The sequence below is a fragment of the Astatotilapia calliptera genome, chromosome 3 (genome assembly GCF_964374335.1).
Source record: "Astatotilapia calliptera chromosome 3, fAstCal68.1, whole genome shotgun sequence".
Taxonomy (NCBI): Eukaryota; Metazoa; Chordata; class Actinopteri; order Cichliformes; family Cichlidae; genus Astatotilapia; species Astatotilapia calliptera.
The window spans coordinates 38,781,643-38,809,295 of record NC_137424.1 but is presented as its reverse complement, the minus strand read 5'-3'; the positions used below and the strand labels follow the sequence as shown (position 1 = coordinate 38,809,295).

The following is a 27,653-nucleotide window of genomic DNA, read 5'->3' as shown; positions in this document are numbered from 1 at the left end:
TAAACAGAATTGGTCCTAGCACTGAACCCTGTGGAACTCCATAATTAACCTCAGTGTGTGAAGAGGACTCTCCATTTACATGCACAAATTGGAGTCTATTAGATAGATATGATACAAACCACTGCAGTGCAGTACCTGTAATACCTACAGCATGTTCTAATCGCTCTAATAGGATATTATGGTCGACAGTATCGAATGCTGCACTGAGGTCTAGCAGGACAAGCACAGAGATGAGTCCACTGTCAGAGGCCATAAGAAGATCATTTGTAACCTTCACTAAAGCTGTTTCTGTGCTGTGATGAGCTCTGAAACCTGACTGAAACTCTTCAAATAAACCATTCCTCTGCAGATGATCAGTTAGCTGTTTGACAACTACTCTTTCAAGGATTTTTGATATGAAAGGAAGGTTGGAGATTGGCCTATAATTAGCTAAGACTGCTGGGTCTAGAGATGGCTTTTTGAGTAAAGGTTTAACTACAGCCAGCTTGAAGGCCTGTGGTACATAGCTGATTATTAGAGATAGGTTGATCGTATCAAAGAATTAATTAATGGCAGGACTTCTTTGAGCAGTTATGCAGGAATGGGGTCTAAAAGACACGTTGATGGTTTGGAGGAAGTAATTATTGAAGTTAACTCAGAAAGATCAATTAGAGAAGAAGAGTCTAACTTAACATCAATGGTACTAAGAGTAGCTGTAGATAATATTACATCTGTGGGATGATTACTGGTAATTTTTTCTCTAATGATAAAAATTTTATTTGTGAAGAAGTTCATGAAGTCATTACTAGTTAACGTTAAAGGGATGGTTGGCTCAAAAGAGCTCTGACTTTTTGTCAGCCTGGCTACAGTGCTGAAGAGAAACCTGGGGTTGTTCTTATTTTCTTCAATCAGTGATGAATAGTAAGATGTTCTGGCTTTGCGGAGGGCTTTCTTATAAAGCAGCAAACTATTTCTCCAGGCTAAATGATGATCCTCTGAATTTGTGACACGCCATTTCCTCTCCAGCTTACGAGTCATCTGCTTTAGGCTACGTGTTTGAGAATTATACCACGGAGTCAGGTACTTCTGATTAGAGACCTTAATTCTCACAGGAGCTACAGTGTCCAGAGTCGTACGTAGTGAGGAGGTAAAATTATTAACAAGATAATCGACCTCTGACATAATCGACCTCTGTCGTACGTGAGCTAACAACCCCAACTACCAGATTCATCTTGTAATTGGCTAAAAATAACTTAGCCTACCTGTGAGAGGGACGTGCTAGCTGGCAGTTTTTTCAAGTGATGTTGAAATTTCCACATTCCAACACTAAAAATGCGTCAGGAGCTGTACGCTCAGCACAGCGTCAGCACCGCAGAAATAAACGGATGCATCCGTAGACTCGAGGCAGAATTCACAATGTGTTTTCGGGACTTTCAGGTGCATGGACCAATGTTTGCTTTTCTAATCAAACCAGAAAGCTTTAATGAGCAGCTGGATTTGTCTCACATTAACAGGCTGAGAAAATGCCAGTTAATGCGACATTGAATTGCAGCTGATTGAACTGAAAACCTTGACTCTGTGGGGGTCAAAGTTTGCGGAACTATGAACGCAGCTGGAATCCACAGCTGTGCGTGTTCATGGAGCTTGTATTTTCACCTGCTGGACATCACTATCTCACAAGTTTAACTGTCTTCAGAACATTGCAGAGGCCTTATTGACAGTATTTGGTTCTACATATCTGTGTGAGCAGATTTTCTCTCACACGAAGAGTGTCCTTAGGTAGCCGTCTGAACACTGGACACTCGGAGACCTTTTTATCTGAGTGGGAGACCAGATATCACATTAACATGTGTATCTCTGTATTAACAAACATGCCATATTTGCCCAGTTTATTTTTCTTATTTTTCTTTATTGTTGTGAGGAGACCATAAATAGCATTTGCATTTTCTGTTGTACAGTTCATTTGCTGTTATGGAGTTCTTCTTATGGATAAAAAGTGTCTTTTTTTGTTTCAAAATAGCTGATAACTATTTGCTGATAGCTGCCAACATCTGCGAACAAAATATAATTCTATAAAGTGGTTCTATATAGTGTGTAACTGTTCATAAAGAGCGTTATTAAATGTATTGCTAATGCAATCATATGGCACATTGACTTCTGAGGAAATTTTAGATGGCACTACTCATCAGAAAGGTTGCCGACCCCTGAACTAAAGGATGAATTCATTTATATTTGTTAATGGGTAAAATAAATAGTAAACCTCAGACGCTTGTATTGCCATCTTTGAACTAAACCTTCTATGGGGATTTTACATAATTGTTCACCAGTTTTCAGTATTGATTTGCTGTAATGACCAGTGTTCTCTGCAAAGTTCCATCAGCGTCGGGGTTTTCTCACCTTTAATGCCCATTTCAAATCCTCATACAACATTTTATTTTTTCAAGTTGTTATGTTAATTTGCTAACATAATTATAGATTTGTGCAGCATTGAAGCCCATAACATTCTAGCATAGAAAAAAGAAAGTTAGAGGGTTCTGGTTTAGTTGCCTGGTAGGTACCTGCATGTTTTCTAGATGCTGATAAAATAGATCTGATGTCTGGTGTGCTATTCTTGTATGGTTAATGGAAAAACTGAAAGCTGTGTTTAGACCCACCTGCCAGCAGGTTTAGAAACAGTGCATAGTTCATGGTAGCAGCTGATGCTTATCCAAGCATGAGGATGTACAACTGATACTACTGCAAACACAAAGAGAAAACAAATTCAGTTCATTTTTCCTCTAGAATTTGTAGTGAAAAGCTTCATTCCATCAGAAGAATCTTTGACATCATGTTCAAGTTCAAGTTATTTTACTATGTGCTGTGCATAATGCACATTCTTATGTCCACTGATAAATATAAAAAGCAAGACTTTAAAGGAAAAGATCTGATAAATGAATCGGGTAATAAAGTCAAAGTGAATCTATATGTACATATACAGTGGGGCAAAAAAGTATTTAGTCAGCCACCGATTGTGCAAGTTCCCCCACTTAAAATGATGACAGAGGTCAGTAATTTGCACCAGAGGTACACTTCAACTGTGAGAGACAGAATGTGAAAAAAAAATCCATGAATTCACATGGTAGGATTTGTAAAGAATTTATTCGTAAATCAGGGTGGAAAATAAGTATTTGGGCACCTCAAACAAGGAAAGTCTCTGGCTCTCACAGACCTGTAACGTCTTCTGTAAGAAGCTTTTCTGTCCCCCACTCGTTACCTGTATGAATGGCACCTGTTTGAACTCATCATCTGTATAAAAGACACCTGTCCACAGCCTCAAACAGTCAGACTCCAAACTCCGCCATGGCCAAGACCAAAGAGCTTTCAAAGGACACCAGGAAAAGTATTGTAGACCTGCACCAGACTGGGAAGAGTGAATCTACAATAGGCAAGCAGCTTGGTGTGAAAAAATCAACTGTGGGAGCAATCATCAGAAAATGGAAGACATACAAGACCACTGATAATCTCCCTCGATCTGGGGCTCCATGCAAGATCTCATCCCGTGGGGTCAAAATGATCATGAGAACGGTGAGCCACACGGGGGGACCTGGTGAATGACCTGCAGAGAGCTGGGACCAAAGTAACAAAGGTCACCATCAGTAACACACTACAACGGCAGGGAATCAAATCCCGCAGTGCCAGACGTGTTCCGCTGCTGAAGCCAGTGCATGTCCAGGCCCGTCTGAAGTTTGCCAGAGAGCACATGGATGATACAGCAGAGGATTGGGAGAATGTCATGTGGTCAGATGAAACCAAAGTAGAACTTTTTGGTATAAACTCAACTCGTCGTGTTTGGAGGAAGAAGAATACTGAGTTGCATCCCAAGAACACCATACCTACTGTGAAGCATGGGGGTGGAAACATCATGCTATGGGGCTGTTTTTCTGCCAAGGGGACAGGACGACTGATCCGTGTTAAGGACAGAATGAATGGGGCCATGTATCGTGAGATTTTGAGCCAAAACCTCCTTCCATCAGTGAGAACTTTGAAGATGAAACGAGGCTGGGTCTTCCAACATGACAATGATCCAAAACACACCGCCCGGGCAACAAAGGAGTGGCTCCGTAAGAAGCATTTAAAAGTCCTGGAGTGGCCTAGCCAGTCTCCAGACCTCAACCCCATAGAAAATCTGTGGCGGGAGTTGAAAGTCCGTGTTGCTCGGCGACAGCCCCAAAACATCACTGCTCTCGAGAAGATCTGCATGGAGGAATGGGCCAAAATACCAGCTACTGTGTGTGCAAACCTGGTAAAGACCTATAGTAAACGTTTGACCTCTGTTATTGCCAACAAAGGTTATGTTACAAAGTATTGAGTTGTATTTTTGTTATTGACCAAATACTTATTTTCCACCCTGATTTACGAATAAATTCTTTACAAATCCTACCATGTGGATTCATGGATTTTTTTTTTCACATTCTGTCTCTCACAGTTGAAGTGTACCTCTGGTGCAAATTACTGACCTCTGTCATCATTTTAAGTGGGGGAACTTGCACAATCGGTGGCTGACTAAATACTTTTTTGCCCCACTGTATGTACATAAAATATACATTACAAGGTGTAGTATTTTCCTCCAGTAGACAAACCAAAAACATCTTTTTATGTTGTTTGTGTTATTGTAAATTTAAGGTTGTACATTAAGTTGTACTTGTTTTACTGGACAAACATGAGGACTTTTGCATTAAATGTTGCCCTTTAGTACAAATGATTGTCAACAAAATTTAATACTATGAATGTGGGAAATAATACTGCTTTACCACCAGACTCTCCGCACCTAAAAGGCATGTATATTATGGATAATGCATATACATATATATATGTGTGTGTGTGCATACACATGGGGAATACTTTTATATACAGGTAAACAGCTATAGTAAAAATGTAGGTTTTCAGGAAACTCTGTAAGTATTTGGAGCAAAGGTGTTTTTACAACCAATCAACATATTACCTTAACAAAAAAACTGGTCAAATCATAGAATATTGTCTGAACCTCTGATTAGTGTCTTAAACATGTGCACTTTTCTTCCCGCTATTCCCCCCCTTTCCTTCTGATTCTAGAGAATAACAGTCTTAAAAAGATGTAATAATTAAGAGTTTAACGGTGGCCAGATCTAACTTGGACACATTCCTGAACCAACGTGAAACAGACAGAGGAAGAAGTTCAAATATGGCAAGTTGGGAAGACCCAAGGTTGGGAGTCATAAAATCTAAAAATCATACTCACCTTTCAACACCACTGATACTTAATCTAGTGCAAATCTTCAGTTCACCATCAAGCGTAAATAAGATTAAAAAAGAAATAAAAGATGAACTGTGTAGAGTCACTTTCTGAAACCAGTTGTTCCTGCTTCATACACCTGTGAGTGTGGCATCTCACAGCCGTTACAATGTAAACAGGTCAGATGCAAATCAGTGACTACTGTGACTGCTGTAAATTTAAGGAAGTGGTTTACAAAGAAGGAATATATGACTAGTGCAAATGTTTTATTTCAAATAATTAAACTTCTATGAGTTTGTCACCTGAGCAGTTGCTTTTCATTGGAAAAAATGACAAAACATGATGGACTTCTTTCTCGATTGTAACTAAAAATGTTTCCTCATCTTTTCTGATCATCAGTGATACCTGGGATCCTGTTCAACAAGTTTTTCTGTCTCACTATGACGCAGAAGTCTGGCCCCTGCACAAAAAAATCTCCATGAATTTCTTTAACACTGTTTAGACACACCCAACACAGACAAACGGAGTAAAGATCATGGCTGATAACTGATCATTTTTTATACCAGAGCTTGATTGTGCGTTAGTAACTAAAGAACTATGTTTTGCACCTGAGCAAAATCTCTTATAATTGTTATAATTTGATTACTGAGAGTATCTAATTTCCAAAAGTAGCAGCCAGTTATTTACCTGTGTTCTTGTGTGTGCAGCCACATTTTAAACAGGGCTCTCTGAGAAGATCGAAGGTAACAAATGTGTCAATTTGTTTCTTGTTAAGATTTAGTATAAATGTTCTTTGAAAATAGCAAAACACATAAAATGAAAACTATGCAGCACAATAAAATATACACTACATGAAATACAACAAAAAAATACACGAGAACAAGAGAAAAAGATTACAAATGAGACACGGTACACTGAAAAAAATCTACACTACAAACCTAACTTTTATATTTCAATTTTACTTTATTTTTTAATTTTACTGTGTTTCAGGTTTATGTGGTCGTACTGTACTCACTTATGTGCTCACAGACATACATTTTTTAACTGCACTTTACAATGACATAGGCAAATATGTAATACAGTTTTTATTCATTTTTTAGCACTAAATCACAACAGCAGTCACCTCAATGTTCTTTATATTGTATATTGAAAACCATCAACAAACGAGCAGTCCCCTGTGAGCAAGCACTTGGGGAGGGTGAGAAGGAAAAACTCTCTTTTAGCTGAAAGAAACTTTTGTCAGAACGAGGCTCAGGGAGGGGCAGCTATCTGCCCCAATTGGTTGGGGTGAGGGTAAGGAGACAAGACAAAGACACACTGTAGACGTGTGTCTTTGTCTTAGATAATGATTAGATATAATTGTTTTATAAGCTGTAGTTGTTTTAGAAGTAATGTAGGCCGGGTTTAATACTTAACATCTCAATTTTTACTGATTTCACTAGAAACTGCACGTATGTTGTCACTGTCAAATTGAGTACACAATATTAAAACGAGTCAAGTGAATAACACTCTTAACAAATGAAATGGCAAGCAGATTATCTGCTGAGAGGCACACCTGCTGCAGGCCTTTCTGACTCTGTGGTGCACTTTGCACTTTCTTTGGAATAGTCTGCTAGGGCAGCTGCTTCTAAAAGGATGACAGAAAATAAATAATCAACACTGTGCACCCTAGAACCAGGGCAGTATTAAATACGGTGTCCTCCTTGTTAGAGGAGGATGCCTGTATAGGACACTGAGTAAAAACTGAGCAGCTCCTTCAATAACGGGCTGCTTCACAAAAACGCACAGCTTAGGTCCGGCTCCATGAGCACCACTGCTCCCATTTGTCCACACAGACAGGATTGAAATATGTCACTGATGTGCAGTTTTATTGTTGTGTAACGTCACATGTCGTCAAATGTATTTACACTTCTGTTCTTTCAACTATAACATGCATTTTCTCCATTACTGCATTTTGAACAACCCAAGTCATCTACTGCCAACATCCCCTAAGCATGTTATGTCCATGCTTTAAAGACTCAAAGCTGTTTTTACTGAACACGGTTCTAGATAGGTGATAATATGGATAATCAGTGTATAATAAACCAATTTATGCATATTATTAGATATCTAAGTGAGTTTGGGGTTTCTACAAAGTTCATATGAAACATGGTTTGTTGGAAAGTTATGAAATTTTAAAAAATCACTTCTGTGCCAAGTTTCATCAACTGACTGCAGTCAGATGTTCCTCTGTGTTCAAACCTGTTAAACAAGCAACTTCACATTTCTTGTAGTTGGTTGCAACATAACCAAGCCAATTATGGTAACTGACTAAAACAAAGGACAGTTGTAATAAAACAAGGAACTTTCTGCATTTTCCCAGCCACTCCTCTCACATGGCTGTGCCACAGCTAATAATAACACATTTCTCATGTATTTGTTTGTGGAGCGGATCCTTTCTTTATCATTTCATCCACCATGCAGAAAATATCATGAATTATGATCAGTGACACAGTCACACCTACCTTTATCAAGTTTTTCATACAAACTGCGTGATATGTGAAAGCTACTTGTTCATTGTTTAGGGTTCAGCTAAAGCCGCTTTAGCCTGCTATAAAAAAAAAAAGAATTAAAAAAAATATATCTTTTTAATTCATTTTTTAAATATAACTGTCTATTATTTAGTTATTAGGGAATACACAATGTAACCCAAATAATAAAAGATAATGAGTTATAAAATATTCATAAAATACAATATATGGTTAACTGATGTATTTTGTGTTGTTGTTGTTGTTACACAACCCAAACTGTATGTTACATTCCAAAACTACCTTTCCCATACACGTCCGCCCTCATCAGTATGGAAGCCGGTCAGTCCAAAACTGACGTTGTCATACTGGCTCGTCTGCCGCTGTTACTCTTAAAGGAGACGTACCTCATTCGAGGGTACTCCCGGTCAAACAAATATGAGGTATGCTATAGCTTTAAGAACTAAATAATACTGGATATTTCTAAAATAATATGCGTCATTAAACTTATATATTTTAAATAATCTATTTTGCTATTTATGCAGTGGCACAAAAATTGATCGTTGGCCAGGCTAACGAAACTTGGGCTGGCTCTGGCCTTGTATGGTGGGCCTTCATTGTGAACGCTCATAAGTAACTAGACTTAAGTAATCACTAAAGTCGGTAAAGGCTATAACTGTAAGAGCGAAATGGAGTCTGGGAAAGGCGAGGTTTCAGGCACTGGTCCTGGAACTCGGACCGCAGAGTCGACAGCGGCCTCAAAACCATCCGCGGACTCGAGTGAGCCCTCCTGCGGTAGAGCCAGAAGCAAAAGGCGGACAAAAACATCCTTGTTCTTCCCGGACTCCGGTGAGACTCGTTCCGTCACCTCAGGCTCTGTGCGTGTGTTACGATCAAGGGAAGCTGGAGCTGGTACGACCTGCGAGTCCAGAAATATCACATGCAAGAAAAAAGCGACCAGTTCAGGGGACGCACGCAGTCGACCTGCAGGATCACGCACCAGAAACACACCTGTCATACAGTAAGTGCGTGCGCTGCTACTTTGATGGACGAAACTATTTGAAGAAGCTAGACACATCCTTGACAACAAGTTTGTTTACACCTCAGAAGTGTTATTTCGGTGGGACTTCTTAAAACTGTGTATTTACTGCATACAAAAAATAAATAAAATAAAACTAAACCTTTAAATGTGTTGATTCTTAACTTTCTTTCTTGCAGAAGTGCAATAAAGAAACCAACAGCCAGTCGGGGTAATGCACATATGTGAATCCCGTTCATCTGCAAGCAGTCATTTTACCTTTTACCACTTAACAAGTGTGTTATTAACCCATGTTCACATTTATTTCCCCAGCATCCACAAAAACAATTGGACCAAAGCTTCCCAAAACTAGAAAAGGTGGGGGGAAACCTTCAACCAGAGCCTCACACACATCAGCAGCAACATGCAAGCTCGAAGCTGAGTCAGGGGCGTTTTCATGTGGTAAGAGAAGACCCCTTGCATCCTTTTTGTTGTGCACTTGTTGAACTGTGTGAATATCTTGAAATGAAAGTGCAAGCAACTCAAAATAAACTGACAGACGTGTGTGGTTTTTTTCAGTGAGGGACACTGGTTCTGTGAAAGAAAGCAATGGCAGGTGAGTGATAACTTATCAAAAGCACATCAGAGGGAACGAGGGAGGATGTTACCAGCGGTACTGTGAAATTCAACATGTCCAGTGTCGTGTTAATGTCCCTATTAGCGTTGCAGATCCAGATGTGGCTCTCAAGGAGGACCTTGCATTAAGAGATGATCCAAATGACCTTGTCAAAACTGAGACAAAGACGTACGTCGATTATGCTACCTGATCACCGATCGTGCAATTTACTTCACATCAGATTAAGCACATTAGTGGTAAAATTTGCTCTTTTTTCTTTATTTTTCCCCTCTGTTTAGGAATAAATCAAAGCGCCACACAACATCACAACACAATGAATTCAAGAAAGAAGAGTCAGAGAAGGAGGAAGAAGATTGTGGCATTAAAAAGGAAGAAACCACCAGGAATGTAGCTCAGGGTCAAGATGGAGTCACTGGCACTGATCCTGAGCCAGTCAGGAAGTAAGTAGGAGATGATAGTAAACCAAAAGATAATAGAGGGGGGGTTTTGCCCATGTGAGAATTTTTGGCACCTTGTTTTGGTCCCAAAAAAAAAAAAAGAAAGTAAAGGAAAAATTACAAGAATTTATCAGCTGTGGTTCACTTACTAAGATATAGCATTTTTTACTTATCAAAAGGCCAATAAAGACAAATAAAGCACCCTGATTTCTGTCACATCAGTTAGCCGAGATATGAGTGTGAACACGCTTTTTAGTTCATTTGCTTTATTTTTGCTTTTGTTTGTTTTTTAAATCAAACACCCAAGCACATGCCTTTTTGTGTGAGACTGTGTGATCTGAAATGAAGACTCTTTAGCTTTTAAGAAAGTTTGAGTTAAAGAAAGTCCCAGCAGTAGAACTACACACTGAGTAGGGGTCTGGGGGTCATCCGACATTACGAATTTGAGTGTCGGACAGTTTGGTTTAGATTTTTAGATTGTACAGCTTTTATAGAATTATTCTCAGTTTTGCTTATTTAATAGCTTATAGGGTAATGAGCTGTAGCCAATTTTGCTTCAGTTGTTTGGGGCAGTAACCCGTTTTAAGTGTGTTTCACATTTGGCTTAATATTCTGGATTGGATTTTAAACCAATCTGAGTTTCAAGGGTCGGATGGATTTCAATCTAAACATTCAAATCATATCACACACACAGGTTGTTTTATTTTGTTGTTGTTGTTGTTTTTTGTTTAGAAATGTGCATTGTTATTGAGGCTGACTAAAAGAGGGATTCGTTGAGATTAATTGACAATATAGCATATAGATTGTGTATTTTATTGTTGATTTAGTGACTGTGTGTATTGTATATTTTGAATTTATTATACACTTTGGTCAGCTGAGTTTGTTTTAATTGTGTTATCGAAATAAACTGACTTGACTAATATAACTAACTCATAACTGATGTAGATGTTAAGGGGTTGAAGAAAGCTCACTGACGTAGTTTCAGTGACCATGCCAGTGGAAAGCATTCTTTCCACAGCGAGTCACGTTGTAGGTTTTGGTTTCGTCTCTCTAGTTCTCATGTTCGTGAAAGTTAAACAACTCAAGAGTGGGATTGTTAACAGTAAAACGCATTACTGATTTTTATCATAGAAATCTGAATTCATTTAAAGCCAAATCTGAAATCTGTTTTGAATCTAAATCTCTCTTCTTCCTTTTTTCACTGTAGACGAGGTAAACGAGATGATAGATCCCCTCGGCAGCCAAAACGAAGGTAAAGTGTTCGTTATAACTCCCTAGTGCTTTTTTTTTGTTGATGTTGTTATTTTTTTTAAAAGAGCGTCCTTTTTAATTACTCTAGTCATTACAGTTCATAACATACCACCACACACATACATACCTAGGGGGGCAGGTGCATTACCCATAGGCTGGTGAGTGGGCCTGCTGCAGTGGCCCCATTCAAACTCTTGGGGGCACTGCAGATGGTGCGGTTGAGCCACTATGTCTGCTTGTGGGTCCTGGGGTGCATTGTTGTGGCTTCCCTCCCCCATTATCAAGTACATTTATGACAAAGACACAGGCATTCCTACACACTCTCGCTCTGTCTCTCACACACACACTGTAAGAGGATTGTTGATTTATATATCTGTGTATGTTCTAATTTGTGTGTTACAGGTGCTGTGTGTTTGTTTTTTTCTTCATCATACCCCCCTCCCCCTTCTTTGTAAAAAAATAATTTTTCCTTCCTGTCCTGCCTCATACATCATCATACTATACAACATATAAAGTAATAACTGAAGTAACACAAATATAAAATGAATAAGTAAACAGACAAAAGTTTCACATGAACAAGTAGAGCCTACAGAGATTCTGTATAGCTGTGTTTGCAAAAGCAAAATATGTTTGGCACCACAGTGCATTTAGATCATAATTCTGATTGCAAAAGCCGCCAGACAGGACGGGATTTTCTTTAAAGCCTTGTTGATTATACATTTCTTTTTTCCCATCTTCACAGGAAAAAGCCACCGGTGCAGTATGTCCGCTGTGAAATAGAGGGCTGCGGTACTGTTTTGGCCCACCCACGCTATCTACAGGTCTGCTGTCACCAGGGGAACTGAAATGGATCGATTACTCTGTGATGGTTGCCTTTTAACCAGTTTCATTTCTCCTCATCTCTCGATTTCAGCATCATATAAAGTACCAGCACTTGTTAAAAAAGAAGTACGTGTGTGATCACCCCTCATGTGGGCGCTTGTTTCGCCTGCAGAAGCAGCTGCTGCGCCACGCTAAACATCACACAGGTGATACAAAGATGTTTATACTCAATGCTGGTAACAATTTTCATTAGACTAGGAAAAAGATGTACCCACAAAGCAAAAAGATGTTTCATTTAAAACTCAATTACATTCTTTTTTTTTCCATACTTAGTGTTCTTGTCTTCTTCACATGTTTCTCTCAGATCAGAGGGACTACATCTGTGAGTATTGTGCTCGGGCCTTCAAGAGCTCCCATAATCTGGCTGTGCACAGGATGATCCACACAGGAGAGAAGCCAATACAGTGAGTTTATACATCTGATAATGTAACACAAGTAAACAAGGAAGAAATGAAATGAAAAACAAACAGTCACGTCTGAGTGTCTGACATAAGTTCCAGTAACAAAAGAAGGAAGCACGTCTTTTTCAAGAAAAATCTTGTATAACCCCACTGTGGGATCACATGTCTTAAAATTAGCTACAAGAATTTTTGGCAGACAAATGACATCAAGTGACATCAAAGTCATCTATGTCATAGCACTCGCTAGTATAAACACGTCACACAAGTGTTTGTATTACACATGCAGAATATACTGCTGACTCGTTTCAGTTGAATGAAAACGTTTCAACTCCTCTTTACAAACAATGTATCAGCGGATGGGAGAGGTTGGATTATTATTGTTTCTTATTAGATAATGATTTAATCATTAGTGCGATAGCTTTTTTTCAGCTGATCATCTTAGTGATACAGTATTCATTTATTTAAACGTCACTCAAAAGGATTTTAATTTCTCCCTAAGGCTCCCTGAAACCCTTTTTCTTTTCTCAGCAGGGAACAGAGTGCAAAGTTTACTGGTACAGTGTGGTCAATAAAATTCTAGGAAAATTATACTTTATTTAGTTTTTTATTTTGTAACGTTACACATTAGAGCCCAACTGATGTAGACGTTTTAAGAAGGGTATCAATGTTTGGTGATTTAAAACCACATTGTACTGGCTGATATTTTTTCAGACACAAGATATAAACAGATTTTTGTAACATTTGTTATTGTCAGTTATTTGAGAGTCCTTAGTAAGATATAAGGGAAGGTGTAGAGTGGCCTCAGGTGGTGAAACTATGGTAAATGGCCTGTATTTATATAGCGCTTTACTAGTCCCTAAGGACCCCAAAGCGCTTTACATATCCAGTCATCCACCCATTCACACACACATTCACACACTGGTGATGGCAAGCTACATTGTAGCCACAGCCGCCCTGGGGCGCACTGACAGAGGCGAGGCTGCCGGACACTGGCGCCACCGGGCCCTCTGACCACCACCAGTAGGCAATGGGTGAAGTGTCTCGCCCAAGGACACAACGACGGAGACTGTCCAAGCCGGGGCTCGAACCGGCAACCTTCCGATTACAAGGCGAACTCCCAACTCTTGAGCCACGATCGCCCCGGCTTGGTGAAACTATGCAACATCACTCACAGCATGGTTGAAGGTGTTTTTTCTTGTCTAATCTCTACTTCTTTAATTGTCTTTTATCAGTTGCTATAAACATGAGTATCGGTATGTTGGTCAATTTCACACATGATTTTTACCTTAAAGGTCATAGGTCAGGTTTGTATAAATTAGGGTTTATCTCGCATATTAAAATGTTATGCATCCATCAAGGAGATTTTGGCCTCCCACCCAAAAACAAACAAACAAAAAATCAAATACAAATATAGGAATATATTAGAACAATTTTTAATTTTTCAAGGATGGTTCAATTACTTAAACTTAAAATACATTTTGTTTAATCATATGGCCAAATGAACAAAAGAAATGTGTAGACCTGTGTTACTAAAGTTGCTTAACTCTGTCTTGGTTTTTTGCTGAGTCATTCCCAAAAGGAAGCACTCTTTATAAGGCAGTGTCAATGACAGTAACAATCAAACATTATGATTGTGACATTTCTTGTTTTTACATATTTTGCTGATACAAAATGTTGATCTTAAATGCTGATTTTTTTTAAATTGTAATAAAATCCATGCCTTTAAAAAAGTGAACTGCTCTTCCTGTTCCACACAATAGTCCACATCCCAGCAAATAAATGACCTGTTTAACTTAATTCTCCAAAAAGAAATCTTTTCAGAAATTCAGAAGTACAACAAACTTTTCTTCTCGCTCATTCTCTGCAAGAGAAATCGAGGTCTTGCACACATTTCCATAAAGGTTCTCCAACCCTGTTCCAACAATACTTGTTTATACTTAAATTTGACATCTTTCCAGTGGAAGGTCTGAAATATTTTTCCTATTCACTCTGCAACATTTGGTCAGTGAGGGAATGTACTGGAATTTATTCTACTCTAATTTTAATTAAAATACATAAAACTTCTCTCACTGATTCAGGAAAAAAATCAACTAAAACTAAAGTGTCTTAAGTGAGGCTTGATCTCAGTGTGCGTTCAGACCTTAAGCTGTTTTTTGTCTCCATCTTGTGGCAGGTGTGAAATCTGCGGCTTCACCTGCCGTCAGAAGGCCTCCTTGAACTGGCACATGAAGAAGCATGACGCAGAAGCCTCCTACCAGTTCTCTTGCTCCATTTGTGGAAAAAAGTTTGAGAAAAAGGACTCTGTTGTTGCCCATAAAGCCAAGACCCACCCTGAGGTGCTCATAGCAGAAGCTTTAGCAGCCAACGGAGGAGAAGTAATAAGCACACCCACCCCAGTCCTCGAGACTCTTCCAGCAGTCATCCAGCCTGAGCAGCCTTCTGTCAGCCAGGAGAGCTGCTCAGTAATAAGCACTACCACCCCGGTCCTCGAGACAACTCCACTACTCACTAAGCCTGTGCAGCCGTCTGTTAGCCAGCAGAGCCACAAGGACCAAAAGAGTCAGGAGAGCCAGGAAGCGGCAAGCGGTGGGCTCACTCCACTGCAGCAGGTGGTGCTCCCAGTTGCTCCACAGTCTGAACAGGATGTATCTCAAGGACAGTTTCTCCAACTGCCCCGCATGGTGCAAGTTTCACATCAGCAGCAGGGCCCAACCTTGATGCACTTCTCCAGCACCAGCTACCCTCAGCTCATCCAGCTCTCCACTCTTCCAGTTAGTGCAGTCACATCCGTGGCTTGTGTGGAACCCCAGAGCACACTCCTCACCCTGAGCTCCGTCACCACCCTGGCCTCCACAGCATCTGTGGCTCCCCAGCAGGCCGTGCACTGGGGGAGGGAGGGGGACGTGGATGCGCAAATTTGCGGAGAGGGTGATCTGTGGGAAAGGGTGGTGGTGGCAGGGGGCGGACAGGATGTAGGGGAAATGATGTGGGGGGGTAACGCGGAGAGGAGGAAGGAAAATGAAGGCACTGTTTGGGAGAGGGAGGGAGAGCGGATGTCACAGTGTGCAGATGTAGGTGGAGATAGTTTGATCTAGATGTAAAGAGGGCGAAATGAACTGAAGGGCGACTTTATGTTTATGAAGGAAACGCACATTTTATTCCAATAAAACACTGAAACACTTGAAATGCATACATGATGGATATTTAAAATAATAGAAGCTGTCTTTGTGATCTATATACAGTCACTTTCAGTACAGAGCTACTTTGTATCAGGGAGTTGTTGTTTTTTTAAATTAATACAATGGATTACATACTTTTTGACCACCTAATATTTTATAAATTTTGGAGTTTGTCATGTAATTTCGAGATCAAATGATTGTTGGTTATGCACAAGAAGATCACAGCTTATTTGTATTTCCCTGTAGTATTCCTGTTGTGTTGATGTGTGTCCTTTTGAATGGTGAACTAATGAGAATTACAAGGTGCAATTAATCCTCAAACTATAAAAAACAACCATACCTGATTTCAGTTTGGTTGCTTGTCCTTTTAAGGGCAAAACCTTACAAATCACTGTGAGGCTGAGCTTGGATCGCTCCTTGAAAGGCCCATTGTGACCATTTGTATTTGGAGAGTCTCAGGCATGGGGTTTGGACATTCATGGAGTTGTGCACCATAAATTCTTCCTACATGGGAAAAAAAGAAATCATCTGGAGGCATCTGAGGGAAAATATTCAGCTTAAACGACCTGAATAATACAGTCGTCACTCACCACCTTCATCTTTTTCTCATTTTAACACTATCTCGATACATAAATGCACAAGTTCAAGTGGTCTGAACAGGACTTCCAGGGACTGATGTCAAAGTGACAGGACCCCAGGAAGAGACCCGGCACTTCATAAGGATCTGATGAGGCTGATGTCAAAGCCAGCACATTTCGATTCCACCTTGTACTGATGTAACTGAGTTCAAATCTGTTAACATATGTCTCACTCCAGTCCTCGTGAGTTGAAATAGTAGGACAGTGGGTTATAAACACAAGGCCAGAATCGGCCTGGGAAAGACTCCGGTGTAGCTTTGGAAAATGTGAAGGAGTGCTTAGATTTGTAACTATTAACTCTTTCATCAGGTAAACAGCTGTTCCTATTAACAAAAATATCCCTCATTGCCATTCATTCTACACCAAAGTAATTAAGTAATAGAATTTTTTTTTACATTTCACAGTAAAAAAGTAAAAAGACTGGTGGAGTTTCCCTGATCTTGTTATTTGAGATCAAAGTGAACTGTATGTGGTCCACAATGTAAGCTGATGCTGTAGTGTATAAATGTTTCTGTTCTAGTGGCCCAGCCACTGTGACAGAGAGTTAGCGTGAACAACTCTGAAAACCACCTACGTTTGTTCTTCTCTTGCTCCTCTTCCTTCTCATCTGTTGCAGTTTGTAAAGAAAAGATTTAAGTTGCTTTCTGTGCTTCATTATATTTCAGTAAACCAGGAGCATCACACTTGGGAAATAAACTGTTTTTCCAAATCTTCACGTTCTTCACAGGCAGCAGTATCATGTTAGGAAAATATGTTCCCTCTGAAATTAATTTGATAATTTTTGTGTGGTTTTATCAGACCACTGTAATATGATACAAATTATATAAACCTCTGTATGTTGCTAATATTAAACATACAAGATAAGTTCAGAATGTGTTCAGAATAATTATTAAAAATAAATCTGTTCTCAACTCTTTATGTGTCACATGTCATTGATGTGATATACTTCACATTTCTTTCTTCTCCTTAGCCTCTCTTGTCTGGCAGTCTTTGCAGAAGTGTGATCTTAATGCACTGTTTTGTGATATTTACATGACAAAATTGTAATATAAATATGGCACTTTAAAGCACTAATTCAACCTCTGGACAGTTGGGCTCTAATGCGCCTGGTCTTTAAAGGAATAAAATGCAAATGAGAATCAAGTTGTATATAGAAAGATAGTATAAATACAAAACTAGGAAAGATTGCTAAGAGTCTGTGTTGCTAGGTTGCTCAGGGATCGGGCACACTTTTGAAGTGCAGCCACAACTTCCTGATTGGATTGAGAACCAGGCTAGAAAATATATCTTCTCTCCAGTCGTAGTTCTCCTGTGGATATAGAGTATCCTCCAGGATCTGACCAAAGAACCCTCTTCCAATTAACTTCAGAGTCTCCGACATCCCTTTGAATGAATTCCAGGCAAGATTTCATGCAAGCTTTTTTCAGTTTTCTCTTTATCACTCTCCCATCCTGGCAGACAGTTCTAATATGTACACTCTTTCCCATCAGATCCACTGAAGCTCTTTCAGTGTTACAGGTGTATTGGTGGCCTCTCTTATTTAGTTTGTGAGTGATGGCCAGATCTATGCAGCTTTAGACTAAGTGATATACTTCTTCCATTTCTTAAAGATGGATTTAACTGAACTCTGTGGGATGTCCAGTGAACTGGAAATCTTTTTGCAGCCATCTCTTGACTTCTGTGAGTTGCTTGGAGTCAATTGTAGCAGGAATACTGATGAACCAGAGACAAAATGTTTTCACTACATGTCAAGTCAAAGTAAACTTTATTGTCATCTCTGCTATATACAGTTCAGTATATAGAGAGGCGAGATGACGAGGCTCCATTTCCATACATTGCAAAAGAACAACAATAAATATAGCAAGAGTAAGAATAAGAAGACTAAATATATATACACTTTGAGACTGAGGTAAGGGGAGCAAATATACACTTTGGGGTAAAGGGGTTAATAACAGTCTAAAATTTACAATTGAGATTTAAAGTGACTTTGAAGTGGTTTAAAATGACCAACATAGCAACTTTACGGTTTACAGTGTGAATACACATCAACTGTAGTCAGGTGGTCACCGTTTCACTAATTGTGACACTTCTGGAATCAATTAGATGTACCTCTGTTGAATTGATTGTTAATTTAAAAGATTCTCAAAGTCAGAATTTCTTCCCCACTTTAAGGCGCTCCTTCTTGGTATGGCTTCTTCCTTGCTAGTGCTTCCCCTGGTGGACACATTGTGCAATACATTTTATTTATGTTCATTTTCATTTCTGTTTTAACAAATAATTTTATGCATTGATACCTAGAGACTAGCAGAGTAGAGCATTGGCTTAGCATATTATAGTGAAAACTTGGGGTGTTCTTTTTATGATAATTTCTAACTGCTTAAGTATATTCTTCTGACTCTATTGGAGTAGTTTTTTGCTCAGAGGTATGAGCTGTCACACAGGTCAGAAATCTTTAAATCATCCATCCAGGTGGTCGTAGGAATAGGAATATCTATATTTTAAAGGGTTTTGCTCATTAGCAAATGTATTCAAGCACTTTGCAACTTGTCCTTTTAATGTGTGCCTTTCTCTTGTTTTGTATATATTACTCTTGTTTGTTATTTATTCGTGTTGTCTTACTATTTATATGTCCTGTACAGTTTGTGTGGAGTACCCACAATGTTGTTGTACATGTACAATGACGATAAAGAGCTATTCTATTCTATTCTATTCTGCATATTTCTGGCTTTCTTCTGATCTCTGTCAGATTAGTTTTGAATGAATTTTCATTTGAAAAATAAAATGAAATAAAATAAATAATTTACTTACACTGGGTCTTAGGTCAACCTCTCAGTTAACTTAGAGCCTGAAATTAGCGTTCTTTCCTTTTAAGGCCCACTCCCTTTAAGCCAACGTTCTCCTGATAGGCTATCCCTTACAAACAGAAGGTTTCAATACTAGGTGGGTGGGGCCTCTGTGCTCACAGCCAAAGCTGTGTGTCTCAGATATTAGATGTTAGGCATATCCACTCTTTTTGACATCATACTGTGTTTAGTGCAGTCTGTAGCCAGAGATTTTCATACCCTGACTTCATTGTTTAACTCTGGTTGTGTTTAATATGTTCATCAACCACCGTCACAGTGAAAGAAAATGGGAAATAGGTGCAGCGATTTATTGAAATATCCAAATGTGCATGGTAATACAGCATATACAGCTAGGTCAATATATATTTGGACACTGCCTCAAGTTTTGTTTTGTTTTGTTATCTGTTTACTGAAACATATTCCAATTATAATTCTATGATGGACATGGACATATTGTGTAGAATGTCAGCTTTCATTTGAATTGGATGAAGGGTTTAGAAGTTTCAGCTCCTTAACATGTGCCACCCTCTTTCAAAAGGGACCAAAAGTAAGTGGACATTGACTCAAAGGCTATTTAATGGGCAGGTGTGGGCAAATCCTTCATTATGTCATTATCAATTAGGCAGATAAAAGGCCTGGACTTGATCTGAGGTGACTGTGTAGTGTTTGCATTTCGAAGATTGTCCAACATGCAGTCAAAGGAGCTCTCCGTGCAAGTAAAACAAGACATCCTTAAGCTGTGAAAACAGAAAAAGTAAACAAAAACATGTGTTAAAACTGTGTTATCTTTGGCATTTTTTGTCACTTCAAGAAATTAGGGGAAATTTTGCAATTTAAAACTGGTCCTCTGCTAAGTTTTCTGTCACGTGTAGACACAACACTGGTTCATCCCTTTGAGTTAGGTGCGTTTATATGGTTGAATGATTAATAGGTCGGTGTAAATGGTTGAAAAAGCAAAAAACATTCCTCTGAAAATGGTCAGGCACAAGGACACAGCAGCTAATGTCCAAAGAAAAACTTTGACAGACCTACAGAAACCCTAAAAAACTATTATTTAAGACCACTTCAAAAATAAATCACAAGAAGTAAAATATAAAGAAATGAAGGGTAGCGCTAGACTTTTTGCACAAAGCTGTGTGTAGACACAAAATAAGGAAAATAAAATGGGTCCACGTTAAACATTAATTGAGATATACTTTCCCACACATCTCCAGCGCATTGCAAAATTAATTGTTAGCCTTGGCCTTTTAATAAAAACTATAAAAAATTAAACAAGCAATGCATTGAACAAAAATAAACTTGTTCTCTTTTTTTACTTATACAATAAACCTATGTAGTTTTCCATCGTTGTTTACAGCTGCTGGAGAGAAGGGGGGGGGGAAAGCTATTCCAATAAACAGAGTTTTTATTATGCGTGGAAGGGTGGGTGGGCCGCATGGTGACGTTTTCTGTACACCCCACCACACACACGCGCACAGACACGCACATCGTGGCTGGCGGAACCAATTACATCCCCTCTTGTTGGTGTACATGCCAAATGAGCACCCGCACAATCGGGCTCCACTGGCTGTCCCCCCGCGTGCATCTCCGGCTCGTGTTCGGACCGCAAAAGTATCCAGAAACAGCCACACGGCGTAGTTTCGCTGCCAGAGGGGAGGGGGACTGTTTCTGCTCCTGTCGGTCGGTCTGCGCCCCGCTCGCTGCTAGCCCACCTTTGACATAAACACGGCTGAGAGCAAATGGCAGAGCAGGAGGAGCAGCCGATAGCTGGCCGGTCGCTGACGGGACAAGCGGTGGCTCTTGCCCGGCTACTGCACCATGAGTGTACCAGTCTGCTCCGGCTATACGTGAGTGATCAGAGTAGCCACTCTTTCTGCTTAGCTCATGCGGGTCATTCTGTCTGGGACGCTCCCCTCCCAGTTATTTGGAGCTTTCTTTAAAGCCGTAGTGTTTCAGTATCCAGGCAGCTTGCTACCTGTCGCTTTTGGACTGTGTCTGTCTTTCACAGCAGGATTTAACGCTGACTAGTTTGTTTTTGGAGCAGATACTGGAGGGAGGGGGGTAATTACACTAAAAAATACCCTCCACCCCCACCACTCAATTTCCCAAGGGGAACCTAATGGATAGATTGTATTGGATTTTTTTTTCCCCTGCTGCCATCCATCCTTTTAGAAAAGCTCTTAAGCTCAGTTTAATCAATGGTTATCTCTTGGTCCCTGAAATAGACTTATACTAAAATGAGATTAAAGGGTGCAAGGTAAGTGACCTGTTTGCATCGGAGTGGGACAAATTTATATTTATTTATCTTTTCAGACGGAGAGGGAGACCTTCCTGTCCAGCTACACCCCAGATGGGAAGCGCCTCGTGTCCGCGTCCCCAGAATCTGAGGAGCCCAGCACGGAGGAGCAGGTGCACTTGCTGCACTCTGCTCTGCGACAGTGCCTCGGGCTGCTCCACCGTGTTATCCAGAAGGAAGAGGAGGAGTGGGGCAAGCTGGAGGATGAGTACGAGTCCATGAGGAAGAACGTGCGAGCCCGACTGGAACACTTGCTCTACAGCACCAAAAGTTTGGTGGAGACTGACGGCACCAACCTGGAGGTTACCCCTGATAATCAGTGTAATGAGGTAAATGAGGTGCCGTTTCGGGGGTTTTGTAGTTAGTCATGTCCTTGTGGCCTTTCCTCTATTATGGTGACACTCACAACTGTCCACAGCCCATAACACATTAAAAGTGGCGGTGGGCAATACGGCCTCAAAATATATCACAATATTTCAAGAACGTTTGGGAGATTTCTGACAATCTAGGGGAAAATACCGAAGAACGTTTTATTGATACTTGCAACCTAGCAGCATTTTTCATCCTTTTCCAGTGAGCTGACACACTTCCTTATTGTGAAGTGTGAATCTATGGAAACAGGTGCCAGCAGCAGTTGCATTATAGTGCAATAGCAGTGACGAAGGACAGGAAAATGTGAGCTCAGAAGTAGCTTAGGTAGAGTTTTCCCCGGAAATTTTAACTAATGTATAAAATAACTTCTTCACACTGAGATCCAGTGTGAACCCTCTGCTCCCTCTAACTCTGCAGGAGCAGCACAGTATCATCACATAATAACACTGAAAATATATGCTTTGCCTGTGATGTTGTATCTCAGCTCAAGCTTTTTAACCAGCTGCTTAAATCCCTCCTTCTCCGCCGTGTAACCGCATCAGTAATTTCCATCCACTGTCTGCTCTTCCTGACGCATCGAGTGCAGCTAGTGAGCGCTCCAGCGATGCTCGTGGAGTCATCTGATCGCTGTGTGGTGGCGCATCACCAGCTGATCATCTCTCCTCCTTCATTGCTTGGTAGTAATAGTGTGGTTTCTGTCTAATGTAGTGAACCAAGCTTGTCATTTCCACCTTCAGTGGGAGCAGATGTTTTCTGTTTTGTTTGGGCTTGTTGCAGTAGCTCCCTTTTTAGGTACTAAATCATCATCACTGGAGGCTGACGCACAGCTCTCGGCGTCAGACATGCCCAGGTTTGTCTCCTTTATTTATATTTATACTCTAGGGAATGTAAATGGTGTCGGAATAGCAGTAAAGTCAGCAGTGATTTATTTTACATCACGTAAAAATTCATACAGATATCATCGCATGTGATATGGTTCGACACAACCCTGATTAAAAATTAAACTTTGTGGCATCATATAGACTAAAACCGTGCATGCAGCGCAGTATGCTGTAAAGGTTTATTATGTGTCTTTATGTCCCTGGCTTTCTCCATGTAACTGATTTCAACCCTTTGACATCAGGTTGACCAAGTAAACCCCCTGAAGTGGATAAAATTCAGTTTCAACACCTACATCTATGAGCTTAAATGCATTTATTTTAAAGTCATCACAAAATCTGACTAAGAACCCGAAAAAAAAAGTTTATTTTAGAGTAGCCAGGCTCTGACTTTACATTCTCATCAGATGGAAAACCTAAAATCTCAGCACGGTTGTGACTAAACCCTGTATTACATGAATTACAGCTTTTGTGTGAATGTGACTAACGCTGTTTACAAACAGTTCAAATCATTAGTTCAGGCCCTGAAATGTTCAAGAAAACCCTGGTTGTATTTGTCCTTTTACATCGACAACAGACTAAACGGATGGATATTTCTCCCACAGGTTGGTGGGGAACAAAATAGAGGGCTGTAGGTCACCCCAATAGAGCACTTCTCTCCCAGACTGCTGGCTTACTTGGTGTTACTAGAGTATTTAAAAGTAGAATGGGAGGCAGAGGCTTCAGCTTTCAGGCTCTTCTTCTGTTGAACCAGCTCCCAGTTTGGATTAGGAAGACAGAAACCCTCTGTACTTTTAAAATTCAAATTCAAATTTTTATTTGTCACGTACACAGTCATACACAGTACGATATGTAGTGAAATGCTTGGACAACTGCTCGTGACCTAAAGAAAACAAAAAAGGAAAAGGCTATGAATAAGATAGGAAATAAATATGAAAAATTAAAAAGGGTAAATTTAACTAGGAAGGAATAAAATATAAATTAAGGTTAAAAATGAAATAACTGTACAACACAAATTAGAATGAAGGGTAAATTTAACTGGGAAGAATAAGATAAAATATATAAATTAAAGTTGAAAATAAAATAACTGTACAACAAAATACACAATATAGAACTATATAAGAATGTATGAAGAAATCTAAATATAAATAAATATATACACAATAACAGCAGCTGTACAAGTATTAACCGGAAATGAAGAATATAGTGACCAGTGTTGTGCAAAAACAATGTCCAGAAAGTCCAGTGTGTGTGTAAGAACCATATGTGTGGGTCAGTACTGTGTGGTGGTGTGATTGAGAGACCGTATCGCCTGCGGGAAGAAGCTCCTCCTCAGTCTCTCTGTGTTGGTCTTCAGGGAGCGGAATCGCTTTCCTGACCTCAACAGAGAGAACAGTCTGTTGTTGGGATGGCTGAGGTCCTTCACGATCTTCCTGGCCTTGGTCCAGCACCACCTGCTGTAGATTGAGTGCAGGTCAGGGAGCTCGGAGCGGATGGTGCGCTCAGCTGACCGCACAACCCTCTGTAGAGCTCGTCTGTCCTGCATGGTGCTGTTCCCGAACCAGGTTAAGATGTTTCCCGCCAGGATGCTCTCTATGGTGCACGAGTAAAAGTTCCTGAGCACCTTGGAGGGCAGTTGGAAGTCTCTCAAGCGTCTGAGGTGGTAGAGACGCTGTCGGGCCTTTTTCACCACGGTGTTGATGTGACAGGACCATGACAGGTCCTGCGTGATGTGAACTCCGAGGTATTTGAAGCTGTCCACTCTCTCCACTGGGCACTCGTTGATGACGGGGGTCTGGTAGTTCCTCTCCTGCTTAGTGCTGAAGTCCACTATCAGCTCCTTTGTCTTACTGACGTTTAGAAGGAGGTTGTTCCTCTGGCACCAGTTCTCCAGATTCCTAATCTCCTTCAGGTAGGCCGTCTCGTTGTTATCAGAGATCAGGCCCACCACGACGGTGTCGTCAGCAAACTTGATGATGGTGGTGGAGCTGGTAGTGGCCACACAGTCATATGTGTACAAAGAGTACAGCAGGGGGCTCAGAACACACCCCTGGGGGGCTCCAGTGCTGAGAAATTAGGCCTAAAACTTTCCTTTTTGATGAAGGATATAGTTAGGGCTGCATCAGGTGACCCTGAATCCTCCATTGCTGCTGCAAGCTTCCCATAATCCACTGTTTATTCTTTATTCACTTTTTTCCACTCACTGTGGCTCTCTTCCACAGTGTGTCTCTGTCCTTTCTTCCTCCCCTCACATCCAGCAGATCCAGTCCCATGTGGTCCCAGCAGATAGCCGCTCCTCCCTGAGACTGGTTCTGCTAGAGGTTACTTCCTGTTAAAAGGGAGTTTTTCCTTCCCTTGGTTGCCAACTGCATGCTCATAGGGGATCGTCTGATTATTGAAGTCTTCACCTTACAATATAAACCACCTTAAAGTGACTCCTGTTGTGATTTGGCACTATATAAAACTGAATTGAAGCACCAAATATTTAATGTGAAGTCATCTGGTTGTTGATAACTTCAGATGTATGCTAATGGTACTTTGTAGCCATTGGATGTGTGATTTAAGTGCTTGTGTGTGAAATTGTCATTGTCAAATATAAAGGGCGGCATTAATTTTAATTAGTTATTTAGTAAACAATCCAAATGAGTTTCACCAAGTGTGGACATGTTCATTAGGCCAAAACAGTTTCTTAGCAGATTTTGAATGCAAGGGCTCACTCCTAATGAGAGACATCTATTGCTCTGTCTTGCTCTCTTCTGTGTAGGAAACCGACGGCTCTGGGGGAGTTTTCGGGTTCAAACTCTGGACCTACCAAGTGCTGCTGGAGCTGATCCACTGGTCTGATCATGCTGCGAAAACTCTCCATGTGTTGCACACGGAGAGAGAAGGAGCAGAGGAGGCCTAAATTCCCTAGTTAGAGTCGATCGGCATCTACGAACGAGCTTATTCAGCAGCCAGCTTTCCCCTTGATGTATTCCAAATTCAAAATTGTAAGGTGATGTGGAATATACTCTGTGAACACTCAAATAAAATCCCAGCTAAGCTCCTTTAGCCAAGTAAACAGCTTTTCTTAGGCATTACTATTTCCACAGCAAGCGCTAAAGAGCCCTCTGGTTTCCCACAGTTGTCGGTTCTTTGGACAAAAAAAAAGAGTGTGCAGACTTTACACTTGTGTAACCATCAGTTTGCTTTGTGCAGTGGCATTTAAGAGCGTTTGAAAGTGACTTTTTTGTGTATGCTGTGTATACCGTAATTTATTTTATTTAAGTAGATTTACTTTTGATGACTAACTACCTGCTGTTCTTAACACTCCAAAATCTGACTGCTAGACTAACACCATAAAAACACGACTGTTAAACTGTGACTGACATGCAGCTAAATATGTAGCCATTTACTAATTTAAACAGCTTTTTTTCATGTACCACGTTACTAACACATCTAACGATTCCAAATTAGATTTCATGTTGTCGTGTATAGGCTGGCCGATCGGATGTTTATGGGGCTGGCACAGTCTGTGATGATCAAGTGTCATGTTTTGCTGCTTTGGTCGCCAGGTTCTCTCCTGTTGTTATACTTGAATTTGCTGCTACACTGTTCACAAGTTGGAACTATTAGACCAGTGGTTCTCAAACTTTTTTTTTTTTCTCTCCTGCCCTCGGATGGATATTTTACAGTAGAGCCGTACTGTCTGTTACCAAAACTATTAAACATTCTGAAACGCAGCGATTTCACTGTAGTCTAAAATGCCTGACACAGTATACGCTCACGCAGTGAATGAGCTGTGACTTGCACACTTGCTGGTATGGTGAATATCCGATGACCATGCTTTTCTTTTATGTCTGTGATGAATAACTGGATGTTTATTGAAGATTAAAAGCTCATCTTAATCTTTGTTTTTTGTTGGTATTGGTTCTACTTTGTCTTCTGGGTCATGTCCTATGAACTCTGATGTCAAGCGTGTCGCTGTGGCATTGGATACAAGTTAATTCAAGCCACACTGTAAAAGATCAAATATCTATAATAAACATGGCTAGGGCATCAAGTCTGAGGCATGCAGACAGTATGATGAACTGCACTTAGGATTAGGTTTTTAGACAATTGCACATTTCGGTCTAATTTTTTTTCTTTGCAAACCACTACGGAGGGTTTTAATGCAGTTTTCAGCTTTAACTTCAGGGCTTTAATGAAAATACTGCTTGACCTTTTTAGAAATTACGATCGTTTTTATACACAACCCCCATTTTTAGGAACTGAAAAGTCCCTGGACAACTGGCTTGTCTGTTTATTTAAAATCCACTTTGGTGGCATACAGAAGCATAATGACAGAAATTGTGTCAATGTTACTACTGACCTAACAGCAGGTCATACCCAGCAAACATGCCCCCTTCCTGACGCAGCCCTCAAGGGATAGTTATCTCCTAGCTGTTTTGGTGCCAAGAAAATAAACCATTAGTATAGATGAGGGGTGGACACTTAATTTTCCAAAGACCTCCTGTGAGAAACTGGGACTGTTGTGAAAGGCTGCACCAGTAAGATTAACTCCATTCTGCTCAATTTCATCTTTTTATAAGCTTGGTGCGGACCTCCACTGCAGTCACAGTTTTTCAAATAGCCTCTTAGGAAAATGAATTGTCCACCTCTGATAATAAAAATATGATTTAGACTTGTCACATAATATGTAATAATTGGTAAATCATTTCAATTTTGTGTTTACTTTTTCTTTGCTTTTTAAACCAGTCGCACTTTGTTTTAGGTTCTTGTTAAGATCGCTTGAGCAGTACAATTGCTGATCATGGATGACCCTGAGGACATGTAACGTCTAGTGAAGTAAGAGAGAGGAAGGTTCGGTAGTGGTGTAAGTCGGGGGAATGATTGAAGAAAAAGCATAAGAGTTCAAAGACCTCTCCCATGTGATATATAAGCCACAACCATCTCACAACCTACATGCTACAATGTAACAAGCTCGTCGACAAGTGTGTCCTCTCTCTGAATAAAATCAATGTCTGAAAGTCGTGATGCACACAGCATAGCACCCATGAAGCTATTACATACAAACGTTGCATACTTAAGCGTCAGTATATAAC

General features: G+C 40.2%; 2 protein-coding genes across 3 annotated transcripts; both read left to right on the top strand.

The window, feature by feature from the left end:
• Positions 1-8,107: 8,107 nt before the first annotated feature.
• Positions 8,108-15,780, top strand: LOC113018674 (uncharacterized). 2 transcript variants are annotated; one of them, XM_026161976.2, is made up of 12 exons: positions 8,116-8,180; positions 8,283-8,758; positions 8,956-8,987; positions 9,089-9,217; positions 9,335-9,371; positions 9,477-9,560; positions 9,671-9,832; positions 11,037-11,081; positions 11,823-11,901; positions 11,994-12,108; positions 12,267-12,366; positions 14,537-15,780. In XM_026161976.2, the coding sequence occupies exons 2-12, from the start codon at positions 8,427-8,429 to the stop codon at positions 15,456-15,458; spliced, it is 2,037 nt and encodes a 678-aa protein (XP_026017761.2). In that variant the 5' UTR covers positions 8,116-8,180; positions 8,283-8,426; the 3' UTR covers positions 15,459-15,780. The 2 variants fall into 2 exon arrangements, with proteins under 2 accessions (XP_026017760.2, XP_026017761.2); XM_026161975.2 differs by having other exon boundaries at positions 8,108-8,758.
• A 4,711-nt stretch (positions 15,781-20,491) lies between these two features.
• Positions 20,492-26,461, top strand: LOC113018673 (ciliary neurotrophic factor-like). The gene is made up of 3 exons (XM_026161974.2): positions 20,492-20,870; positions 21,337-21,648; positions 25,334-26,461. The coding sequence occupies exons 1-3, from the start codon at positions 20,763-20,765 to the stop codon at positions 25,472-25,474; spliced, it is 561 nt and encodes a 186-aa protein (XP_026017759.2). The 5' UTR covers positions 20,492-20,762; the 3' UTR covers positions 25,475-26,461.
• Positions 26,462-27,653: the final 1,192 nt, after the last annotated feature.

Excerpts from the sequence above, each read along its gene's own strand:
- LOC113018674 (XM_026161975.2), top strand. The coding sequence starts at position 8,427 with ATGGAGTCTGGGAAAGGCGAGGTTTCAGGCACTGGTCCTGGAACTCGG. Across the intron at positions 8,759-8,955 it reads AGAAACACACCTGTCATACA|AAGTGCAATAAAGAAACCAA; the intron begins GTAAGTGCGTGC and ends TCTTTCTTGCAG. Across the intron at positions 9,218-9,334 it reads GTCAGGGGCGTTTTCATGTG|TGAGGGACACTGGTTCTGTG; the intron begins GTAAGAGAAGAC and ends GGTTTTTTTCAG.
- LOC113018673 (XM_026161974.2), top strand. The coding sequence starts at position 20,763 with ATGGCAGAGCAGGAGGAGCAGCCGATAGCTGGCCGGTCGCTGACGGGA. Across the intron at positions 20,871-21,336 it reads CCAGTCTGCTCCGGCTATAC|ACGGAGAGGGAGACCTTCCT; the intron begins GTGAGTGATCAG and ends TTATCTTTTCAG. Across the intron at positions 21,649-25,333 it reads CTGATAATCAGTGTAATGAG|GAAACCGACGGCTCTGGGGG; the intron begins GTAAATGAGGTG and ends TCTTCTGTGTAG.